This window comes from Gossypium hirsutum, chromosome D12 (genome assembly GCF_007990345.1).
Source record: "Gossypium hirsutum isolate 1008001.06 chromosome D12, Gossypium_hirsutum_v2.1, whole genome shotgun sequence".
In the NCBI taxonomy this organism is placed as follows: Eukaryota; Viridiplantae; Streptophyta; class Magnoliopsida; order Malvales; family Malvaceae; genus Gossypium; species Gossypium hirsutum.
The window spans coordinates 48532093-48548527 of record NC_053448.1 but is presented as its reverse complement, the minus strand read 5'-3'; the positions used below and the strand labels follow the sequence as shown (position 1 = coordinate 48548527).

Genomic DNA, 16435 nt, shown 5'->3' with positions numbered 1-16435 from the left:
TAAATTTTAAATTTTAAATTATTAAAAATATTAATATTTATTATTAAAATAAAATTGTAATACTAAATCATTTATCAAATAATATTTTGTATCAATAAACTGTTATTTTATTAAATATAAATAATTAAACATTTTATTATTTATTAACATTTTATATCAATATTTAATATTTTAATAAAATAAAATAAAATAAAAAATTTATTAATACAATCATTTCATTCAAGTTAATTTTATATAAAAGTTAAATTACTCAAAAATAAAATCTTTTTTGAAAAATGATTTCTGTTTTTTCAAAAGAATAAATTAATGTTCTGTAAATTATTTTTCATTGACCAAACAATTTTTCATGAAACAAATGCATGAAAATGTAAAAAACATTTTTCATAAATTATTTTCCGTAAAACTACACTTTACAATTTAAAATATAATTAAAATAAATATTGACTTAAAAAAAATTAATAAAAAAAACAGTGAAGGGGGGGAATCATTCTAGTATGTTATAATTGCTGCATTTTACAATAAATTATGTATAAGGGGGAAAAATGAGATAATTGCTATGATAGCGTTACATCCGTATTCAAGATATACAAAACGAGGATTTGGGTAGGGTTGAGACATGCCTAAACCGAACCTAGGCAATCAAAATTTTCAACACTCGAGTCAATAGTCAATAGTTTTGTCCCTAAGAAAAACAGAACAACATTGTAATCCAAATACCACAGCTTCTTTCAAAAATTGGTAACTCAGAGTGGACTTTTGCACTTGTTCTTTTTCAACTTGAGACCTGCAAAACCCAATTACCCACCTCACATCACCTCATATCATGGATATGGAAATCACCTTCAGACAATCCTCAAGCATTACGGCATATATATATACAATATTCAACGTAAGCAGGTTATTTATTCCCTTGAGGTCTAACCGAAAAGATACTCCGAAGAGGCAAAAACTCTTTTTCCACGGTTGTATAAATCAAATAATGATTTCATTTAATATGTTGTTTCTTCAGTTTTCTTTGGAGATTTTCCCTACCTTTACCATTATGTGACGGATGAGGCTGTTGAAACTGCAAAGCCATTAGCTTGAACATCAGACAAGCACTGAATGTTGCGTATTTTGTTTCTACGAAGAGAATTTGGGTCAATTCCTGCCTTATGAGCTGCAACAACACCTATAGCTTCCCAATAGTTTGAGACCCTGACCTGCACAAAAGATGACGTTGCATTAGTTATCAAGTGTTTACGCTTCTGATTTTACTGCTAAATATGATTCCACTGCACTTGGTTTTTATGTAAATGATGATATCTAACCTATCTTTCCTTTCAAATCCACAATCGGGATAAATTTTGATAAGCCCTTAAATTAATTAGTCTAGTTTAGCAGGGAAAAAAATTTCATATAAAACAGTCACTTTTGATTTCCAAACTAGTGTACGTAGAAAGAGGCTCTTACTATGAGCATCCACTACAACTTTTAGGTCTTTTACTCCAAAAACCTAACCAAAGAAACAAACAGAATGAAATAGAACAAAACTATTAATAAAAAATTAAGCCAATTAGATGCCATACCACTTTGATCCCAAGTTTATCAGCAGTATCATTTAGAACTGTTTCATTTTCCTCCACACAGATTATCAGAGGCTGTAAACGAGGGAAGCAGAGGAGAAAACAGTCATTATATTGCTGTTGCCACAAATTAAGATTACTCATGGTTAAAATTATAAGATGTTTTTGGTGGGCCAAGAAAGTATGAAGCCAAAGTGCTAGTAAGCACATGTGCCTTCACTTAGTAGGAAGGAAAGGAAAAGGTTTAATCTAATGGTTGAGCGGCAACTAACAAGCACATTGTTATGAATCTCGATCATTAGACTAAAACATTTTCCATCCTTCCCCCTTTCCATTTTTCCCCACCAAACATGAATTTCCCAGACATTTTTTACCATAGAAGGAAAAGCACAGATAGTTTGCTTTCAAATTTGTACCTTATTTCTCTTGCTTCTAGCAAAAGCAAGAGCACCATCTCCTCCACAAGCATCTACTGGCAGAATAACACTGTCAACATCGCTTGCCAAGATACAACCCTTTGCCAAGGACTCAGGGTTTTTAACCAAGTACTGTGGTGCATTACTAAGTCCCGCAAGGACACATGGCAAAAATGTGTATCCTATCTAGTCAAAAGAAATGAAAAGAGACATAAGTACATGGTATGCAGGGGAGTTCTTCCTTGCATGCATGTATAATGCATGTCTTTGTGACAATAAAACTCTGTAGCCAAGCTTTTCAGTCAAAAGTATTGTGAATAACCAATCATACTATTTCCTTTTGATTGTCTAATCTATCTATTGCGCTCTTTTATACGAGTGGTTCTATCTCCATCCCCTAGTTCATTTCCCATATTTTAACACTACTGTTAGTTCAAACCAGCTCTAATTAATTGTCAAGGAAAAAAGAGCTACTGATGCTATGAGAACACTGATTTTAATATGCTTTGTTACTCAAATCTGTGAACATGGCATATTACCTTTTCGTCTGTTCTAGTTTTTGCTGACTTAATCTAGGAATACTTCATCTCTCATCATTCAAAAAGTTTCCAACCACAAAGTCTTTCTGCATTTAGCCTTCAGTTCTTGTTCATTGATTAATATTTGAGGTTCCATTTCGTTGTTACTTTTGCTACTTGCTTTTGGCTTCTATAAGTTAAAACAACCACCAAATAAAGGGTTAATTGCTTAAATTAGATACAAGGAAGAAACAATCTTGAAGAGGACAGTTCTGAAGATTACATGCTTTTCTACAGATGATATTTTACTCAAAAATATTAGGCATTCTTATGTTGTATCCAAGTTCACACACCAATCACACATAAACATGCTAAGTGTGCGTGGCAAGAGGGAGAGCACAAATAAAACTTCACAAACCTCCTCAGCAGCTGATTTTGGGCTAAGGGATGAGGTCAAGGGAAGGGGAGATACTGCAGGCGCATGTGCACATGGTATCTGAAATTCCTTCACCACAAGATGACTTATTATTGCCTCTACTCCAGCCAATATATCTATTCCCTGGAAGCACGTGCATGACATGATATAAGATAAAAAACTATTTGAAAGCAAATCAGAATTCAGAGGTGCCTTCAGCAGCATCTGGCATACCTTCTGAATTAAAGATGACAAAAGGAATTTGGTAATTAATAGAAACTTAGAATAGAAAATCATATGCAAAATTGATCCATGGAGAAATGAAGACAAGCTATTGAAGAATATTTTATGGCATTAATTGTAATTTTTATGTAAATTTACAATATTTAGATAACTTAGGTTATTTTATTAGTTAATGTTTTGCTTATTTCTCAAGTACTAGGGTTTTAGTGTTACTAGCTATATTGTGTTTTTGTTAGTGTTAAGGTTTAACTTATGAAACCCATGTTATTTTAGTTTCTAGTAGGATATTGTTTAGGAGATGTTGATATTTCCGATATTTTGATACATAGAATTTGAGAATTATTGAGATTTTCAGATTATAAATGGAGCACTATGCATCAATAAAGTTCAACTTAATATAGTCTATAAGGGCAACAGATCAACAATTCTCATAGATGAAGAGCCATTTCTCAAGTACTTGTGGTTTTAGGGTTATATGTGCTATTTTTCACTTTAATAGGGTTTGGGACTTAATAAAACTTATGTTATTTCAATGTCTGGTCGGTTTTTGTTTATAAGACTGAGATTTCTGAGATTTGATATATAAACTTGAGTGTTATTATTTGAAAGTACTTGTTCTAAGTCGATTATGCTGTATCTTAATATAGTTTGTAAATGTCAGGAAAAAATTATAGCCATGGCTCAAGCAGTGCTCATTGGTACAGAGCTCGTTTAGAATCAATTTCATTGGAAACTTCAAACTAATACGACTTACCAACAAGAGAACAGAAAGCTGTGCAGAGGGAAAATAGAGCAGCATCTATTTTTTTTAATTCTGATATTCAAAAGCCAATGGTTTCAAAACTAATTTGAATACTTCTTCTAACCAGGTCAACCTTCAGGTAATTTGAATAAAACAACCAATTACGTAAACTTCATGCAAAATTCAAGTTCAGTAAAGAAAATTAGCATAAGAAACTTTCACCTTCTCCATGCTAGTATAAAAGACTTTCCAAATGGTAACATAATAGATTCTTGGCATTTTACTTAAGAAGTCAAGGAAAAGAAATAAGTGCCTTACAATTCCAAGTCGATAGTCATCAAGATCATCTACTTCATCATCTGGAAAGCGCCCAACAACAGCAACAGCATCCACTTGTGATCGTTTGACTAAATTCTCAACAGCCTGCAGTAATGAATCAGGGTGTTTAATCCTGCCTGTTGATTGCCCAGTTGTTGGATTGACCCACTTTTCCACCTGCAAAACTTGTTTAGTTTATAGAAAATCAGCTTATTCTCTTCTTTGGTTTTTATAAAGACAAATTTCTCATCAACTAAGATCAAGAACAACAATATTAAGCAGTCACATGCCAGCTCCAACCTTCAAAGTTTATCCCTTCAACATGCAAGCAATAGTGCAAGTTTGCTACAAGGAGATATAATTTATACTTTTTAACTTTTATATATATCAAAATTTGATGTTCATCTCTTTTAGCTAGTAGAGTACCAGCATAGAGCAGAAACTATAATATTATATTGCTTGAAAGATTTTATATCTTGTGCTCACAATTCGCAAATAGAGTTCAGAACTCTACATATCTCTTCTCAGCTAAATCAAATTAGTACCTCTAAAGGGGTGTCAGTGACAGCGTACTCAACAACCGGCAATCCAAGGGAAGCCCTTGTGGCATCAGCCACTTGCAAATGGCGGACCCGAAGATGCTCTTCTATTCCAGCATCAAGAACCAATCCCACCTGCATCAGCTCAAAATCTTGATGTTGTCAAATGATAGCAACTTAAAACAAGCAGCTCAAACACTAAGAGTCCATCTTTATTTTTCGAATGCCACAAATTTATGTCTTATTTCCTTTTTGTTTTCTTCCCTCTAACCCTCTAAAAATCTTTACTTTTTCTACATTCTATATGAACTTCTCATTTTTTTTGGGTACACTTTTAGCATTACAAATAAAAAAAAGGGGATAAATCCCAAAATTATACATGAACTTTGATTCAATTTGCAATTTGATACGTGAACTTTAATTTGAATCAATTATACACATTAAACTTTGATTGTGGTTCAAATATATACATGAAACATTCAATCATGCACATTTAAAGAAATAATTACGTCAATTTATTTTTATATTGGATAAATATAATTATGTGTACAGTAATATATAAACATAAAATTGGTATATCAATAATTGTGTTAATAATTTATGCCAATTTGATCAAATCAAAGTACATGTATAGAATTGCATATTAGACTAAAGTTCATGTATAGTTTTGAGATTTTAAAAAAAAAGTTTTTAACAAATATTCATTTGAAATGAACAAGGAACTGAGAAATTGAATAAAATAAAACCTTGTTTTGATGAACAGGTTGCAGAGCCCATAAGCCTTGCGCAAATCTGTCCAGAGCATAACCTTCAACGTACATTACATTAGGCATGGGCCAGTATAACATTGCTGCATTCAGAACCTGAAGAAAAAAAATATTGTTAATTTTATTCCATTAAATTCAGTTTATTTAAAAGCCTAACGTAGAAAAGGAATTTTATAAATAAATATAAGTCTTGCACTCTTACATTAGGATGTGAAATAAGACAATCGACGACGGAGGATAAGACCCGAGCAATAGGCAGAGCATCACCGGCAAATCCTCCGATGCTGGCCCCCACTCCCGTTGGCACTATCATTACGCTTGTGTACTCCCTCTTCGACTGAATCAGCCCCCCCCCAAAGAAAGATTATATGTATGCCCTACAATTAAAAAAGAAAAATGTCAAGAGAACCAAGTAACTGACCTTGTTAGCGGCGTAGCAGGTGATAGGAGGCCGAATGGACGGTCGTGGTTTGGTGATGAATTGATTATGAGTCGGCGGCGATTGCCACGGACGGCATAGATTGAGAGCTGTCGCTGCCGCCATTGTTTGGCGGAAAAACAAAAATGTTGACTTGACTGCCTCGAGAGTTTGAACTTTAGAAGACCAAAGAGAATGGATAATGCAGACAAAGTGGCCAAGCCCCTTTCATTTCCAGTTTTGTTCCGGATTGACGGTCTTGCCCCTTATTCCTTACAATTCTTTCGGGCCTTTCTCTTTTACTTATTTAATAAATAGATTTATTAAAAAAAATTATGAAAAAAAATAAATGAGATTATGTTGAAATTCATGAAACTCACTAGGTGTGTTTTTAGATTGTATATAAAAATATATAAAATAGAGTTTCTCGAACTTTTTCGAAAAAATTAATTAAGTTTTTGTAATTTTTTTATACTCAATTGAGCCCTAAACTAATAAAACAGGTCAAATAAGTCTTTTGACAACGTTGATCACTACAACAATAATGTGGCCGTTAACAATGCTGATATGGTGTTCCATATCAAAGGATAGTTGCTGACGTCAACACGCCAGCAACAAAAAAAATCAATTTTTAAAAAAATTAAATAGAATAAGGTTGTAATGGAATAGAGCTATAATTAGCAATTCAATTGTTTAATCGAGTTAACTTTAAGGGATGAATTTGTACTATCCTTATATTCTGGAGAGATGGTGAATACCGTTATGAAAGATTTTTAGTGCGAATTCATTTCGCACAATTCTTGACAGGAAAGAATATCAACCTAAAGCTAAGTTAGAATTTTAGTGAATCATGAATGTTGACACCATTTTTTGGATAAAAACGGGGTAAACTTGGATTTGAAAAATGAAAGCAAAAACGGGAGTCACCACCAATCTTTTTTTGATGAGGTGTGATTGGTTCACCTCGAAAAGTTGTTGTTGTTAATAAACAATTTAATTTTATTAAAATAATAATTTTGGTCCACGAAATTTAGAAAAACGAGTTTGGGAGTCGGTTACGTTCGAGGAAGGATTAGCACCCTCGATACGCCCAAAATTGGTACCTAGTTGATTATTTGGTGTCTTTAATGTCGAAGATTGAAAATTTTGAAGAATTTAAAAAAAATACGATCCTAAAACTTTCGAACAATATGGGTTAGAATTTAGAATTTTCTTGTTCCGAAAGAATATCGCATCCAGCACATTAGGATACGATACTTTAAACTCTCGAAACCAAGATCACCTTATGGTTTCTAAAACCCATACTTTGAAACTTTAAGAGGGTATTTGGCTATTTGGCTGAACGAGAAATCGAAACCCAGCACATTAGGGCACGCTTTCTTGAATTTCCAAATGCAAAATATTGTCTTTGTTATTTTTTATAGGAGTCCTCATATTGAGTAAACAATATGTCATATCCAATGCGTTAGGACAAAACGTATCGAATTCCCTATACGAGAATACATGCCAAAAATTTACTTATTTAAGAAAATATTTGGCTATCTTGAATTTAAAAAAAGGGGATCATGCCCAGTAAGTTAGGATACGATCTTTTCTTAATTCCCGAGATCATTTAAAACTTGAGTTTGAAAAGATTCGTATATTTAGATTTATTGCGAAAATAGAAACCCAGTAAGTTAGGGTACGACCTTTTCAAATCTAAACACGAGATTTTGCTTATTTTAAAATCATGATTCATGCATTGAATTAATCTAACTCGAAATGGTAGAAATGAAACTCGATGTTAATATGCATACAAAACAATAGTGGATACAATGGTGTAAAAGTAATACGAGCCATAACAATAAAATAAATAAAAGGACAAATCGATTACATATAAAATAACAAGTAAATAAAATTAAAACATTCTCTCAAAATAATCATGAAAATGTAAATAAATAAATGAATAAAGAAAACGAATGAAAATATAAAAATATAAAAAGATATATAAGTATGTATATATATACAAGTTATACAAATGTGTACTTGTAGGTGGATATATATATAATAGGTAAAAAATATGATTCGAAATCAATAGTATAATATATATATGTATAAAATAGTACTATACTATATAAAATATCTTCATATAAAAAATATAGTGATATATCGAAAGTGAATAAAAAGTATATATTATAGAATAAAAAATAAAACAAATCAAGCAAGCATATAAACATACCAAATTTACATAAAGATAAAAAATAAAATAAATTTAAATAATACCAAAAATAGTATATTATAAAAAGGTAATAACAAATTAAAATTTTAAGAGAAACTTAAAACAATAATACACATAGAATAAAATAATGTATATATATAATAGGTAAATCTACAAGCGAATAATATTATCAATAATAATAGTGAGAAATAAATAAATAAAAAATGAATTAATTAATAAAATAATAAAATAGCAAAAAAAAGGCTAAATCGAGAAAGAAATAAAATTAAGGATCCAAAATTTAAAGAAAATAAAAAGGTTAGGGTCCCATTGTGCTGCGCGTAAAAATACAGGGGCCGAAGGAAAATATTCCCACGTTACTCAAACGGCGTCGTTCCAAGGGACGACATCTGCGCATGGTTTATGGACCGAATTGAACCAGAGGTAAAAGTTTGTGGCCAAAATCAAAAGAAGAAAAGGATCACATTGAACGCTCTGCGAAAGTGGGGTCGACGCGCGGATCCTTAAGGGGAAACGACGTCGTTTTAGGGCTATCAGAACCAGCCCTAAACGACACCGTTTAATAGCTCCATATAAATCAGTTTTTCTTTAAAAAAAACATTCTTCTCCCCCATTCAAAACAAAAAAACAGAGGGCCTCTCTCAATCTCCCCTCTCCGGCCAGGGGGTTTCGGTGGGGTTCTGGCGCCGTCGCCATCGTCGGCCACCGCACGCGGTGGTCAAAAACCCTAAATCGACCCCTTTTTTAACCGTTTTAACCCCGGGTAACTCCGATCTACCTTAAAACTGACTAAAAACCGTCAAGGATCAAAGGAAGACCGAAAAACTCTTCAATTTCCTCCCCTCCGGCCACCAGCAAGGTAATACCTCTTTCTCTTTTCTTTTATTTTTTTGTATGCAGAAATAAAATAAAGAAAATAAAAAAAAACAGATTGAAAGCCGTAGTCACCTTAGAAATTTTTTGCTTTTATTTCTCAATGTTTTTCTTTTTTCAAAAGAAGGTTCCCCCCTTTACACAGTTATTTTCAGGCTTATAAAGCCGAAAATCCAACCTTTTCCTACTGTTTGTTTTTACTGTCTTCGTTTCTGTTTATTGGCTATTGGTTTCGTCCACTTGTTTCGTTTGCAGGTCTTGGTGAAGTCAACGGAGACGGAAAGCTTCCATTTTGGTGCAAGGTGCAGCTGGCGGTGGCAAACCTATAGCGTGGTGCGCGCTGAGGCGCACATGGGTAGCAACGGCGCGAGGCAAGGGCAGGGAACCCTAGGGTTCCCTGTGCTGTTTAGTTTTTGGGCCCCAATGGGCCATTTAGGGTTTTAAAAATTGGGCTATTTTGGCTCGTTGTACATGGACTGATATATTTTTTAATTTTTTAGTTTTGTTTCGGGCCCGGGCTAAATTGGGCCTCTACAATGAAACTAATCATGCTTGGTTGGTGTATGGAAATGGTTTTTAAAGAAATGGTGAAAGTTGGAAAGGGAAGGGACTTGGAAAGCAATTAAACAATTTTGTAAAGAAATAAGGAAATGGAAATAGAATACTGTATGCTTACTCATGTGTGAAATTAGAAGGAAAAAAAATAATTTTAGTCAATTCCAAGTGAATTCAAGTGTCAAGTGTGTCATTTCAAGTCCATTATACCCCCTATTTATACACAAACCATATACTAAAATTAGCTAACCCACCAAACCACTAATTACATGAAATCAAAATCAGAATTTTTTTTTTTAAAATATGGCTTTTACAAAGTCAAAAAATCTAATCAGCCCTTAAATGTCTCAAAATTTCCAGTTCGACCCCTCTTTATTGTTTGCACTCCAATTTAGTTCTTTTCTACTTTTTTTTATTTAAGGCATCCGAATTTCGTTCCTGACAGAATTTAAACATAAAATCACCAATTAGCGTAAATTAATTCAAGAATTAATTGATTTGAACACATAAAATAAGCAAAATAAACATGTTATCATTCAGCCAACCAAACGTCTGCTTCACTGTGCTAGAGTGAATACACCCGAAATAGCTTAGCCATTCAGGTGAACCAAGCAGTGTTAGGCTATGAAATAATTGATACTCACTTTAGGCTACACATGTAATTAAATAATTGATACATTTTTTAATTGAATATATTCATACATTCAATAGTTTTATTTGCATACAACTTAAAAGGTACTAATAGTATTAAAACATCGATACACATATGTTTTAAACAAAATTAATTTTTAATATTTTAAACTTCATATAATGTAGAAAAATCCTCTTCAATCAACCTGGACATATTGTTATCCATATTTAATGCAAATTTGGACAACCATATGTCCAGATTTATTTTGGACTTCACTTTTAAATGGTTTTTATTAATTTTTTTAACTTTATTTAATAATTTTATAAATTTTTATAATATTCTACAAAATTATAAATTTTTTCAAAAAATATTTTTTTTATATTTTTTAAAATTAAGCTTTTAAACGAATGACATCTAGGTTCATTCTAGTAAAAAAAATTCAATATTCCTTTTTATTTTTTTATTTTTTGATGCAATACCACGTTAGTAACTACGGTTGGCATGGAGTGCCATATCAGCACCATTAATTGCCACATCAGCACTGTAACGATCAACATTGGCTAAAGGGTCTATTTGACTAATTTTGTTAATTCAAAGGCTCAATTGGGTGCAAAAAGGTCGCAAGGGCTTAGCTGATTTTTCGAAAAGGTTTGAAGGCCTTTTATACCATTAAGCCAAAAAAAAAATATAAATATCCTCATAGTAATATTTTTTTACTTTAATAAAATGAATAAGCTTTTGGTAATTTCACAAGTGAGATTTGATTCATTTGAAAGATTAACAACAATTATATTTTGGAGGAAGCTTTGAAGACACGAGTGTACTTGGTTGAATTAAAAAATGAAATGATGGAAGAATGGAGAGAAAATGTTGAAAGAAAATAAATTTTCAATATGCTTGGTAGGAAAGAAAAATGAGAAGAAAGAACCAACAAGTAGTTGGAAGAAGTGAAAGTGGACTTACTTCCCAAGCTTTTGGATCAAGTTTGAATCTTGCCGTCAACATTGTTAGAAGGGTTCTACTTGAATACCTTCCAACCCGAACAAGACTATGCTCAAATCGGTTATACCCAAAAACTGAAAGGAAAGAAAACAAAAGCGATAACTATTCCTAATGAATAAAAACAAACCATTCCTAATAGGAATAATAAAAGGATATAAAATAAGAGGTGCATGTATCCTAGTTCAAAATTATGAATTTTTAAAGATTTTATTTCCTTCCCTTTTACTTTTGAACTCCTCTAACGATGTCTTAAGCTTGATGATCACCAAAAAGGGGGTGATTGGTGTTTTTAATAACTTTAATGAAATATTGCAAACAAAGGAGGCTCAAGAATTTATAGTATTTTGGCCCAATTTCCTACCTCTACTACCTTAGCTTACCACAATTAAGGATTTTCTAAATTTACTATATTTGAACCTTTCAAGGACAATGTTTAACCTTTACAAAACATTATCTTTTAACTAGGCAAGATAGAGTTACTTCCCTTAAGATTTTCTACCCAAAATATTAAGCAATCCTTTACAAATATAAGATATAAGAATAAGGATTAAAGACATCTCTCAATGGAAGATATTACAATGATAAAACTCATTTAATACAATGCAACACTTGAAAAGAATAAGAAAGATGGTTACTCAAGTGTGTGTATGAAGAACAAAGAGGATATCGATGAAAAGATTGGATTTTAGTACAATTGACTTTACAAACTTGTTTCTTGTCTTCAGTATGGAGTATTGACTTGTATTTATGCCTTTTAACAACCTTGAAGCCATTTAGAGATATTATGAGTCAATTAGAGTCGTTGCTGCAATTAATTCATACATTAATTGCATACTGCAAACCACTTGTATCAGTATAAGTGGACTTCTACCGATAGAAGTCCTACAATTTATGATCGTTGGAGCCACGAGTGTCGATAGAAGTCCACTTCTATTGGTAAAAGTCTGAGGGTTTTAAGGGTTTGGGCTTGTATCAATAGTCATATCGGTAGAAGATACAAGGGAGATTCGAATATTGCTCATTAACTTGGCTGTATCAATAGAAGTCCCCCTAAGTATCGGTAAAAATCTAATGTTTGGCTTGGAATGCTCTCTTACTTACTTCTACCAGTAGAACTCAACTCAAATATTGATACTACTGGGGTTGTATCAGTAGAAGATTTCCCAAGTACCGGTAAAAGTTTAGAAGGATTCTTGAGTTGCTTTTTGACTTGGTTCTACCGATACTTGTGTGACCATGAATCATTAGAAGTCTCCCAAAATTGTAAAATTTGTTCTGAGTCAAGGTTTTTCAAAGGCATTTCGTAATTTTAAGTTTCTAAACACTATGAAAATAATAGTAAGAGCTTTATATCAATTGATTGCAAATTTGACAAAGGGGAATTTATAATTTGACTTTATTATATCAAACATTTGAAAAATAGGGCTAACACAATGTATTTTTTTTATCATTTTTAAGAAAATTTAATTTGTTACCCTTTTAATTTTCTTTTTACTTTATCAAGCATCACTTAAGAGTTCTATTTAAAAGCCGGGTTAGCATTGCTTTTAAGAAGTATTTTTGAAAAAAATATTTTTAGAATAAAAAACACTTTTTAAGATAAAAGAATTGCTAATTCAATTAAGTGCATTAATAAAAGATGAATTAATTTAAGCGATTGAAGTGAAGAATGAGGACAATTGGTAATTCAAAATTTCAAGCACAAACCCCAATCGTGGTAACCCATTTTCACAAGAAAACTTATAAGTTAATCTAAATTAAATAAAAATAATAATAGTGAATTGATGAGTTTTGTTGATTATGATATGAATAACGAAATATATAGAAGTAGCTGTCGAACCACTTCAAGTATAAATTATAGTTTTGTAACTATGAAGTCTCTGGACAAATACAGATGGCGAATACCCAAAAGGCTTGGAAGTCAAGGGCTCCATTTCTGTCAATCATTTCCATGATGATGATCCATTTTAACCTTTTACTTCAACGAAAATTTTGTTTTTTAATTCATATAAATTACAATATAATTGAATAAAAGCGATACAACTCCACATTTGTTTGTAATAAAATTAAAATATGAATACTATACATGCGACCTCAGCTTGTCATGAAAATTTTGTTTTTTAATCTTCCAAAAGGAAAATCAACACGTTCTAAGGGTGGGTTTGGAAAGGCGATGTGGCGATATATTCCTCCATTCAACTGAGTTTTTTTCTCCTAGTTAAACTCTACTATTGTTTCCCAGTTAAACTCTGATTAGTGTAGGTTATTTTAGTTATATTTAATCTACAAATTTAACCTATAAAAGGGGTTGTTGTAACCTAAAATAACAATCTTCATCATCTTTGAGATTGAGAGGTTTTTGTGAGTTTTGGGGAATTTCGAGTTTTAGCCAGAAGTACTTTGTTTTTTCAGGATTTAGGGTTATTTGTTGAAATCAATTTTTGCTCATTTAGTGAAATCTTTTTTACCAGTGATTTTTTATCCTCTTTTTTGAAAAAAATTTTCCACAAAAATATTTTTGTGTTTGATCTTCTCTACTTTTACTTTTATTTTCTCGTTACATATACTGGTAGATTCCCAACACTAAAAATACAATAACTGATTAGACTGAATTTTTATAATATAAGATACTAGAAATTTTAAAGTATCTTATAATTTTTGTTTTCAATTTATTATATATTAATAAAACAAACGACTAAATGGAAGTGACTAATATATAGAAAGTTAAGGATGATTTGAACTTTGATAGTAACTCAATAATTTTAAAATAATATAATTGAGGGTGTAGATAATTACTAAAGAAAATAACTAAAGTTAGTACATTCATCAAGGTAAACAGAAAAAGACAAAAAGATGAAAAGAACTGAACTTTTTTATTGTATAATAAAATTAAATGAATAACTTATCGTTTTAATTATTTATATGTCATAAGACTTTAATCCTATGCACTTAATTTGAATAATCACAAATATAATTTAATCTTCATGGTTTTCAAATTATATATAATTAACTTTAAATATTTTTAGAAATGATTGATAGAGATAATCACGAATCTAAAACATATTCCGTAAAATGAATATAAAAAAATAAAAAAATTACCCGACAATAAGCATGACATGAGTATATAATCCAAATATATGAATGGTATATAATTCATTTATAACTACATAAAACCCTGAGGAAACTAAGTATGATTAGTCGACTACATGAAAATCCGCACACATACAACATTCCGAAACAAAATTTCAAAAACGAAATTCCTTCACAAAGACTCAACCCTACACACCAAATTTAAGCATTTGTACAAACAAAATTGCGTCCTATCCACCCAAACATGCCCTCCTTAACCTTTAATTCTCTTGGCCAGCCTACATGATGGAACAGGCGTTGGGGTTTTCGTCGCTAAAGAAAGTGACAAACTTCTCGTCCACAGCATTCGGACTCGGCAAAGCTTGCACCGCCTCTTTAACGTACCCCGACGGTGCCTTCTTGTCGTATGCTTGAGCTACGTATGGGTATGCCACTAAGTTGTAGGGGACGTAAGGCCAAAACTCTGCTCTTTTCCCTGTGCTTTTCACTTTGTTTAGCACCTTGTTTGGCTCCACGTATCCGCTAACGCTCACATAGCTTTTCTTTCGATTCACCTCCACTGATTTCACACCTAAACAAGATTAAGGGCAAACAAACTATGAATAACTTTTTTAAAAAGAAAGAAAAAAAAATGGGAAAAGAAGCAGTTAAGGGTGCATTTATTAGGGTAAAAGGACTTTTAATGTCCGCAAACAGAAAATAGAAAGATGTTTTCCAACTGCCACTTTGTTTGTTTCCCGAGAGACTTGTTTGTTCTGATCTTATAAAGTGATATGGTAGATAAATAGACACACACGTTTCCCTTTCTAGCCAAAGCAGACTAACTATGGTAAATTTAAGACATTGCAGTACGGGGAGAACCACAAATATAAGCTTTCTTATGTTTCTTCCAGTTTTCTAATACAAGGAAGGTATCAGAGATTCTCCCTCTCAAAAGGGGAAGATTGTAGAGAGAGAGAGAGCTTTAAAATTGCACCTTTCATGGAGGAAACGGCGTTTTTGACTCTCCTTTCACACCCATCACAGTCCATCTTAACCTTGATCTCAACAGTCTGCCAATAAACAACACATATCTATGAGTTTTAAACATGTTGTAAACACACACAGACACACACACCATATATTCTTGAGAAACACAATGAGATGAATGATGTAATAAAAAAAATACCTGCATGACTTTACGCTTCTTTCTTTTGCCATGGACGGTTACCAAATCAGAAATATAGTCAGAAAGAGAGTCCAAGGCACCCATATTTTCTTTCTTTACTTCAAATAGCAAAGCAAAAAGGAGTTTGAGAGAGGGAGAAGCAGAGATTAATGGGGTGTCAAAGTGTGTTGGGCACGAAGAGAAATGAAACATTAGTAGGTGTATTTATAGGAGGGAAGAGGGTGGCCTGGCGCTAGGGGATGTATTATTAATCTAAAACAAGTTGTGGGTGGAATTTACATAAATGATAAATTAAGAAAGTGACTTGTGTCCCTTAATCATGTCTATCTCTCCATAATATCATGCACTTATAAACATTGATTCATTATTTTTATTGGATTCAATCAAAACTCGACCATCATTTGTTTTCCTCAGACAGCTAATATTTTTCTAGTGCTAAAGGGAATTAAGATATTAAAAAAACAGAGAGCTTATTTTAAAGGTTGAAAAAATGGAGCTGTCGTCTGGCTGTTTTCTTGGGTCCAAAGAAAGAGAGAAAATTGTTGTAAAGCGGCTCAATGTCCGCGTTGATTTCCTGTACAGTGGCCTACCTACTCTTGTTTTTTTTGGCTAATCTCTAATCTTAAGTAACAATTGCCTTCGGCTAAAGCTTACGGTTTGGTCACTATTTCTTTAATTTTATTTTATTTTTTCAAATTTTATACTGAGAAATTAATATGAAATTTTTGCCTTCCTTTTTCACTCTGTCAGTCATCCAGACTCTTCTCTTTGAAGCCCTAAATGTGATGGATGACATGATATGAAGTGTCAATGGGCCAATCTTCCACACAAATATAATATGTAAATTATTGGCCCCTCCCCCCCTATTGTGGAGGAACTGCTGCCATAGTTATGATGGAGATAGCAGCTAATTTCGCATCAATAATTTAAATGATAATGGGACCTGTGTGTAAATAT

General features: G+C 32.2%; 2 protein-coding genes across 2 annotated transcripts; both read right to left on the bottom strand.

Annotated features, from left to right (window-relative positions):
• Positions 1–471: 471 nt before the first annotated feature.
• Positions 472–6172, bottom strand: LOC107946279 (uncharacterized lipoprotein syc1174_c). The gene is made up of 10 exons (XM_041106936.1): positions 5945–6172; positions 5726–5860; positions 5503–5619; positions 4763–4891; positions 4218–4394; positions 2918–3058; positions 1982–2167; positions 1569–1640; positions 1033–1202; positions 472–784 (listed from the first exon to the last, which is right to left on the bottom strand). The coding sequence occupies exons 1-9, from the start codon at positions 6065–6067 to the stop codon at positions 1041–1043; spliced, it is 1242 nt and encodes a 413-aa protein (XP_040962870.1). The 5' UTR covers positions 6068–6172; the 3' UTR covers positions 472–784; positions 1033–1040.
• An 8173-nt stretch (positions 6173–14345) lies between these two features.
• LOC107946277 (heavy metal-associated isoprenylated plant protein 20) lies at positions 14346–15676 on the bottom strand. The gene is made up of 3 exons (XM_016880537.2): positions 15479–15676; positions 15287–15362; positions 14346–14881 (listed from the first exon to the last, which is right to left on the bottom strand). Exons 1-3 carry the CDS (start codon positions 15668–15670, stop codon positions 14589–14591), a joined length of 561 nt encoding a protein of 186 aa, XP_016736026.2. The 5' UTR covers positions 15671–15676; the 3' UTR covers positions 14346–14588.
• Between the last annotated feature and the right edge of the window lie 759 nt (positions 15677–16435).